Raw genomic sequence first — 9195 nt, forward strand, 5'->3', positions numbered from 1 at the left:
TGGGGGTTGAGCCGATGCCGGGTGTTTGGACCTTTAAGGCCCCCCGGCGGAGGCAACACACCTCTTCGGCCTCGGCTTCACATAGACGGCACCTCCAGACTGACCCACCTGGAGGAAATCGGCAGTCGCCTTTTCCTGTCCTCCTCGCCAATCTTCGTCTTTCTCTCCCACTTTTACATCTTTCCTGTCTTCTCTTCACTTCTTATTACTTCCGTATTTCCTGGCGGCAAGGGTTAACCGTGTGTAATATATCCTGCCTTGGGTATATATATATTAGGTTATAGCGGCGATGCATGGCTGGCGTCTGCAGGTAATCTTCCAACCTTGTAGCGTCCCCTTGTTGGGCTCGGTGGTGGGTGGCCACCATCGCCGCCGAATTTCCCAGCTCTATATGGCAAATAACTTTCCTCCGCTACCTGATCGCTCCCTGAAGAGGGGACGCACCGATGAAACATTCACTTTCTTCATGCAGCCAAAACAATCTTTTCCAAAGTACCACGTTGTACATAGTCAGCACGATAAGAAAACCGTCAGAATGATCTCACCTTTTGTTGTAGCGAAATCTCTCACTGAAGCAATTGGCCCAGGCTATAAAGTAACGAAGATGGGAAGTGGCGATCTTCTTCTCGAACTCCGCGACAAAGTGCAGTATGACAAACTGTCGAAAGTTGTAGCATTTGGGGAAATTCCCGTCTCAGTGGGCCCACACAGATCAATGAACACAGTGCGCGGGGTCGTCTCAGAAGATGACCTCCTCGAACTGAGCGAAAGCGAACTGCTTGAAGGATGGCAAGACCAAAACGTAGTCAAAGTTCAAAGAATAACATTGAGGCGAGATGACAAGCAAATACCTACCAAACACATAATCATTACTTTCGGAACCTGCAACCTACCTGAAACAATAGAAACCGGTTACTGTAAGCTTCGCGTGAGACCGTATATCCCAAATCCACGTCGATGTTTCAAGTGTCAGCGCTTTGGGCATGGGTCACAGAACTGCAGAGGACGTGCTACTTGTGCCAAGTGTAGTTCTTCTGAACACGCTTCGGACATCTGTACATCAACAAACCACTGTGCCAACTGTGAAGGAGACCACCCTGCCTACTCTCGATCATGCCCTACATGGAAAAAAGAGAAACAAATCATAGAACTGAAAGTAAAACTGAACCTATCATTTCCAGAAGCACGTAAGCGTTTCGCACTCCAAAATCAGTCCAGTCCTTCCTACACCGATGTGGCGCGCCGGGGGACAGCGCTACATCTTCAGGCGGCCGCGCAAGTCACACGGAGTGTGACGGCGGTTACGCCATCAGCCCCCCTGGCGGGAGCAGCCACGGCTCTTCCGCCCCCTACGACGAAGGGCCAGCAGACCTCCGAGCCTGCCGGTCCCAGGGCCACTGCTCGCGCAGACAGGCCCGAAAAACCCCCGCGCGTGCCCGCTGAGCGGGCGTCATCCAGCGCCTCTGACGAGGCGATGGATGTAACAAAAACTTCTCCGGCGTCTCAGACGCCGAAGGCACGGAGTTGCTCACTGGAGCGCGCCAACAAAAAAGAAATACCCCGCATCAAGGGGCCTGGAAAGGTCCCTTGAACCAACCTAAGTGATATCTCTTGACACACAGCACATAAACACAAACAAGATGGATACACAAATATTACACTGGAACGTGAGAGGCCTGATCCACAACCTCGATGATATCAAAGAACTCTTACACAAATACAATCCAAAGGTGCTGTGTGTTCAGGAGACACATCTTAAATCGACACAAACAATATTTCTTAGGCAATACGTTATTTTCCGGAAAGACCGAGATGATGCTGTTGCATCGTCCGGTGGTGTCGCAATAATAGTCGACAGAGGCGTTGCTTGTCGGCAACTGCAACTCCAAACTCCTCTTGAGGCAGTGGCTATCGAAGCAGTTCTATTCAATAAACTAGTTACCATCACGTCTGTATATATCCCCCCAAGTTATCAACTCTCTAGCGCAACATTTCAAAGCTTTATTGATGAGCTTCGTCACCCTTACATTGTCGTCGGTGATCTAAACGCGCATAGCACACTGTGGGGGGATTCGCGCTGTGATGCGAGAGGACGGCTTATAGAAAACATCCTATTCACTTCAAGTTCCTGCTTGCTTAACAAGAAAAAGCCAACATTTTGCAGCCCTACACATAAAACATTTTCTTCGATAGACCTAAGCATAGCGTCTAGTACAATTGTGCCATATCTCCAGTGGGATGTCATTAATAACCCTTATGGCAGTGATCACTTCCCCATCGTACTAAACCTTAAAAAACAAAGTGATTGTCATGCACATCTTCCTCGATGGAAAGTCGACTCAGCCGACTGGACAAAATTTCGCGAACTAACGCAGCTGCCCTGGAATGAAATCTCTGAACTTACCTTAGACGACGCAGTAGCGTACATAACAGCGTTCATTATTGAGGCTGCATCGGTATGCATTCCCCAAACAAATGGTTCGCCCTCGAAACGACGTATCCCATGGTGGAATGAGGAGTGTAGGGAAGCCAGGAAAAAGCAAAACAAGGCTTGGAACCTCCTCCGTAACTCACCAACTACAGAGAATCTGATTAATTTCAAGGCGATCAAGTCGCAAGGTAGAAGAACGCGCCGCCGCGCTAAACGCGAAAGTTGGAAAAACTACATAAACAGCATTAACTCGTATACAGACGAACGAAAAGCCTGGAGCAGGGTTAACAAAATAAAAGGCCGCGAAACTCACCCCTTACCTTTATTGAATACACAAGGAGACACTCTGGAGGATCAGGCAGATTGTCTAGGAGCACATTTCGAGCACATTTCTAGTGCAGCCCATTACACAGAAACATTCCTAAAATACCAGCGACTAGCAGAACAGCTGCATTTGGGTCGGAAAAGCACATCAAATGAACCATACAATCGTCCATTTAGTATGGCTGAGTTCCAGGCCTCACTGAACTGTTGCAACAAGTCCGCTCCGGGAAGTGACAGAATAGTGTATGAGATGATCAGACACTTACACCCTGAAACCCAAGAAACACTACTGTCACTCTTCAATTCCATGTTCTCTGCCGGCTACATTCCTTCTGCCTGGAAAGAAGCAATCGTGATTCCTATCCTCAAAGAGGGCAAGGACCCTTCCTCACGCAACAGTTACAGGCCCATAGCTCTGACTTGTTGTCTATGCAAACTGTTTGAGAAAATAATTAACCGTCGCCTCATCCATTTTCTTGAAAGCAACAAGATACTCGATCCATTTCAGTGCGGTTTTCGGGAGGGTAGATCCACAACAGATCACCTTGTCCGCATCGAGACAAATATCCGAGATGCCTTTGTCCACAAACAATTTTTTCTATCAGTATTTTTAGATATGGAAAAGGCATACGACACAACCTGGCGCTATGGAATCCTCCGTGACCTGTCTGAAATGGGAGTTCGAGGCAACTTGCTGAACGTGATTCAGAGTTACCTCTCCAATCGCACGTTCCGTGTTAGAGTTGGTAACGTCTTGTCTCGTCCATTTACGCAAGAGGCTGGTGTTCCACAAGGTGGTGTGCTGAGCTGCACTCTTTTTATTGTCAAAATGAACGCTATCCAGACTGCCATACCACATACTATATTTTATTCCGTATATGTGGATGACATCCAGATAGGTTTCAAATCATGTAACTTAAGTATCTGCGAGCGACAAGTACAGCTTTGCATAAATAAATTATCTAAGTGGGCGGACCAGAACGGTTTCAAACTAAACCCACAAAAAAGTACATGCGTCCTATTTTGTAACAAGAGAGGCATAATGGCGGACCCCGCAATAGATCTAAATGGAGAACGGCTATCTGTGAGCCATGAACACAAATTTCTAGGAATCCTTTTAGACAGTAAGCTAACTTTTGTGCCACACTTGAAGTATCTGAAATCAAAGTGCCTCAAGTCTATGAACTTGCTGAAGCTCTTGTCACGTACATCTTGGGGAAGCGACAGGCGGTGCCTTTTAAAGCTCTACAAAAGTCTAATATTAACTCGCCTTGACTACGGAGCAATAGTCTACAATTCTGCCGGACCTAGTGCTCTGAAAATGCTTGATCCTATTCACCACTTAGGTATCCGCCTTGCTACAGGCGCCTTTAGGACTAGCCCTGTGCAAAGCCTCTACGTCGAGTCAAACGAATGGTCGTTGCACTACCGAAGGACATATTTAACTTTCTCCTACGCCCTTAAAGTTAGGTCAGATGTTAAACATCCTTGTCATTTCACTATATGTGACTTGTCCACTGCTAGGCTGTTTCGTAACCGCTCAGCCACTAGGCCTCCTGTGTCCTTCCGATTGGAAGCACTATCAGAAAAAACAGGGGTCCCTCTTTTACACAATGACCTAATGGCTCCTACACGGCTTCCACCGCCTTGGGAGTGGCAGACTATCCAATGCGACATCTCTTTCTTAGAAATATCGAAACGAGCCCCGGAGGCACACATATATTCGCATTTTATAGAACTCAAGGAAAAGTACTCATGTGATGAATTTTACACAGATGCTTCGAAGTCTCCAACTGGTGTTGCTTACGCAGCTCTGGGACCCTCACTTTCAACATCTGGATCACTAAACCCATACACCAATATCTTTACAGCGGAAGCATACGCCATTCTTAAGGCTATTCAACACATACGGCTAAAAAATATCGCTAAGGCTGTTGTATTTACTGACTCATTAAGTGTAGTGAGAGCCCTAATTAGCTTACGAAAGCATAAGAACTCGGTTTTTAATGAGCTGTATAGCTTGTTATGTTCCGCATATATGTGCAATCAATCGATTATAATATGCTGGGTACCTGGTCACAAAGGTATAAAAGGCAACGGAGCTGCTGACGAAAGTGCTAGGTCAGTAATTTTTAGCGATGCAGATTCAAATATCCCCATCCCTGCCACAGACCTAAAGCCCTTTCTACGCAGTAAATTGAGGAATCACTGGCAGGGCGAATGGGATACACAAAAAATGAATAAGCTTCATATAATAAAACCAAAACTGGGGAACTGGATAAATGGGAAAATAGCAAGGTACAAGGAAGTACTTCTTTGCCGATTAAGGATAGGCCACACATACGGCACCCACTCTCATCTCTTGACTGGAGGCGATCCTCCAACTTGTGCTAAGTGCAGCTATAATCTCACTGTCCTCCATGCTCTTATTGAGTGCCCTGCAATAGAAACAGAGAGGAAAAAGTATTTCCCTGCTGCATATCGCGAAAATTTACCCCTTCACCCTGCATTTTTTCTTAGCGATGAACCTCTTTTTAACCTGCAAACAGTCTTAGAGTTTTTAGCCGAAACGGACACCCTGAAAATCATCTGGCCAGGTAACTTTTAAGCACACGACTAACAGCCCTGCATTCAAGGGCTCTCTTGAAACTCTGGAGTCAGTGTTATGGTTTTATTGCATCATCTTTTTACGAAAGCCCATTCCCATAGCCCACATCAATTCCTCGTCACCGTCATTATTTTACCACCTATATATTCCACTCCACTTACAGCGTAAGTTTTTTTTAGGCCCTTTTACAGCCATATCACATCTACCATGATGAGTTCATTGTGCATGTCATCCACAGTACATCGTCAACATTACCACATGTCATGGCGCTCTTTGGTCAAACCTGGCCCTTGCGCCATAAAACACCACACATCATCAAGATGCATATTCGCCTGTAACTTCACGAGACGCTCGTTAGAAAGGCGCCCGTAGATGTGCAGTTCTTGCAAGATCCACATCACGCAACTGTCAATGCGGCCGGAGTATTTTCAAGGAGCGATGTAAACACCTCTGCATTTTGCCTCTTTCGCCGCAAGTAACCCTGACGCTTGAATGTGATGGTACCAGATTAAACATAAAAGTCATAGTCGCGCTCCCACCATATTCACACACTTGCAATGATAACTTCGTGCACAAGGGCTGCAACAGCTCAGGAATCGCTGCCTGCCGACGATAGGCTCGAAGCAGCTCGGACGCACGTATTGCGCGCGCGCCATCCTGCGCTGCAGTACGTGTTCAATGAGCCGTCGCGACGACGGTATTATACACCGATCTATTAAGGTCATGCCACAGTATAGTAGAAGCAAACTTCTTTCACGGCTTTGTTACGCTGGCTACGCTGAGGGCGTGCTTGTCGAAGTCGCCGTAGAATTGCTAGAGAACACTGGATGCCAAAAGGACTTCTTCTTGGGCAAGTGGTGCTTAGATTTCCTGGGTATACTTTGTGGTATAGGTATACTTTGTGAAGCGTCAAATTGGCGCTTCACTGTCTTCCTTTCTTCTGTCCCTTTTCAAGAAATGTATTTTGCGCCACAAAGTATACCTAGGAAACACTGGATGCCGTAGCAGCGAAGCCCAACAACGGGGGAAATAGGACATCAGGAGAAAAGTTGCCCTTGTATTTACAGTCGAGCGCCTCTACGAAGAAATGACCTGTATAATGAAGGAATATTCTGTCTCGGTCCTATTGTGAGCTGTGTGGCGCGCGACCTTTACCAAGAAGTGACCTGTAGAACTAATGATTTCGGAGGCCCCAAGCACTCCATTATAAAGGCGTTTGACTGTACACGGCCTTATCCACAAGCTAAAGAAGATAGCAGGCAAGGCGTCGCGGTGGTTTGCTCAGCATCAAACAAGACTTATTCAATGTGCGGAGGGGTCAATAATGCCCAGAAAAGTGACCAGTGTGTAATAAATAAATAAAAGAACCACAAAAAGGAATACACTATACCTGCCATAAAGGGGTGATCTACTATATACCTTGAATAAAGGGAAAATCAGACATCCACCCGTTCGTAGCAATTGCTACAAAGGAAACCCATACGGGTTCCTCGAAAGAAAAGGCTCATAGTTGAAGAAAATATGCTTTGTAGCAATTGCTACGAACGGGTGGATGTCTGATTTTCCCTTTATTCATTACTTCTCTCCACCTTGCAGGTTTCCGCAGAACTACTACGTCAAACTCTTGCCTTTGCTTCGTGTTGTCGACAAATTCGACTTCGCCCTGCCATCTGCTAGCCGCCTGGTTAGCTCAGATGGTAGAGCGGCTGCCCCGGAAAGGCGGGGGTCCCGGGTTCGAGTCCCGGACCAGGACGAATTTTTCTTCAACTACGAGGCTTTTCTTTCGAGGAACCCGTATGGGTTTCCTTTGTAGCAATGGCTACGAACGGGTGGATGTCTGATTTTCCCTTTATTCATTACTTCTCTCCACCTTGCGGGTTTCCGCAGAACTACTACGTCATACTATATGCCTTTATCATGCGGCCAACGATAAATTGGACAAACAGGCAGGGGTCTAGACTGCATGCAGCATCTTTAGAAGGCAACCTCGCCGGGCATCTCGCTTCACCAGAGCTATTGCCATTGCACCGTACAATTACACATCAAGGTTTTAGAAAAAGTCAAGCTGACGCGCGAAATGTCAGCAGACATGACCGTAGACGGAATGCTATAAACGAGAGGAATTGATGGTGCATCACCGCGTCATCGATTGTGCTAACGGAAAAAAGAAAAACCAGTCTGCGCAAAACCAGTCTGTCAACTTAAGAAACGATCTACGGGCGTGTCACAAAGAAATGACACTGCAGTGGTTTCTTTGTGCTATTTTATGTCTCGAAGCGAATTTTTGACGTTGATTAGCTGTCCAGCGGTGTGTCGTGTGTCTTTGCCTGATTTCCATGTCAGTTTTTTTTTCTGCTAGAAACCTTATTTGCAGTGTGCATCTAACGAGTTCAGACAAAGACCATTCTCAATATCACTAATTGGTGATAAACGCAGAGCACCTGTATACGTGTGATAAATTTCAAACAGAAATGACGAGCCGTTTCGCTTACCGCAATAGCTTTAAACTTTAATTTACTGGTCGATTGAGCGTTTTGAAAGGCTCCGACGGCCGCTGTAAAATTTTCTACCGCGTCCTGACGACCCCTACAACTTGGAAGGCATGTTTCTCCTGACGCAGATGTACGAATATCTCAGAGCTGACGTTACAGTCTTAGGATTACTACTTAAGTGGACATGTGCTGAGCACTGAACGGCTTCATTTCTCCAATTGCACCATGTGACATATACAGTAGTCAAATAGGTTAATTTGTGAATTTTCATTGAATAGGTTACGTCGTGCAACATTGCCCCCAGTACATATGATGTGTCGCCTTCTGAACAAGACTTATCAACAAGGACTGCGAGCAAGGCACCCGCTCGGGAGCCGTGACGTCCTTTGTTGTTTAACCTTCTAGTTTTCTTATTTGGTCGGTGTCTGTATTTTCACATAACTATGCTATGAGGATTACCGACCAGATCAGGTTTCGAGAAACCCTTGATTTTAGAATTGCCTCGCAGAAACACCTGGCAGAACGAGGTGGGCATGTAAGCAGGCTATTTCCGAAGCGGCTCAGCGATATGGCTGTCGAACTGCTTGGTAATTTTTATTTTTCATTTTTATTTTTTTCAGGTTACGGATCGCACCTCACCGTCTGTCGGAGAAGGACTTACCATGAGGTCTTGCAACAACACAAAGCAGCCCAAGTTGGTGAAGAATCAAAGTTTGAAAAGCAGGCGTAGGAAACACCGACAAGGGAAGGGACAACACAAACGGGGACTGTCAACATAAAGGTCGTGGAATAGCGGATCAATGTACGCCACTCCGAGGAATTCATTCATCAAAACGGTGAAGCTCTAAAAGCGAGTTCCCCGCTCTTCAGAAGTCCTATAGAAATCTGTTTTGCCGATGCCCGGGGTCTACCCAAGACTTTGCAAACGGTTCACTATATACGGTGCGATATTCATTCGCTGTATACCTGAGCCTTTTCAAATGCTTGCACTACATCCAAGCTCATAGTACTTCTATGTCCTCTGTTATATCCGACACATGTTACTGCATAACTGCATACTGTACTCGCTCTACCGACGGCTTGGTAGGGCTACGTTGCTAACATTTAAGGCAAATAGTTTTCTTAGACTCTCGCCCGTTTTCGTGGTCAGTGGCTGGCGGTCGATGGTCGGTTATTGGCGGTTAGACACTTCACCGCCGACTCAAGGAGCACGTGCTCTCGCGCAACCAAGTTGCGGGGCTCATCCGTTGCCAACAGTAGATAGATTAAAATGCCTTCGATGCGAGCGTAGTTCTCACGGACTTTTGAGTTCTACATGTGGCGTTCGCAATGGTAAAATA

At 46.4% G+C, this 9195-nt stretch overlaps 1 protein-coding gene across 1 annotated transcript in view; it reads left to right on the plus strand.

Annotated features, from left to right (window-relative positions):
- LOC142590404 (tyrosine-protein phosphatase non-receptor type 1-like) overlaps positions 1-8656 on the plus strand; it is a 96516-nt gene extending 87860 nt beyond the window's left edge. The window contains exon 9 of the mRNA XM_075702496.1: positions 8476-8656. Coding sequence (XP_075558611.1) covers positions 8476-8521 — 46 coding nt within the window. The 3' untranslated portion in view covers positions 8522-8656. The remainder of the gene's footprint in view (positions 1-8475) is intronic.
- Positions 8657-9195: the final 539 nt, after the last annotated feature.

This window comes from Dermacentor variabilis, chromosome 1, assembly GCF_050947875.1.
Source record: "Dermacentor variabilis isolate Ectoservices chromosome 1, ASM5094787v1, whole genome shotgun sequence".
NCBI classification, from domain to species: domain Eukaryota; kingdom Metazoa; phylum Arthropoda; class Arachnida; order Ixodida; family Ixodidae; genus Dermacentor; species Dermacentor variabilis.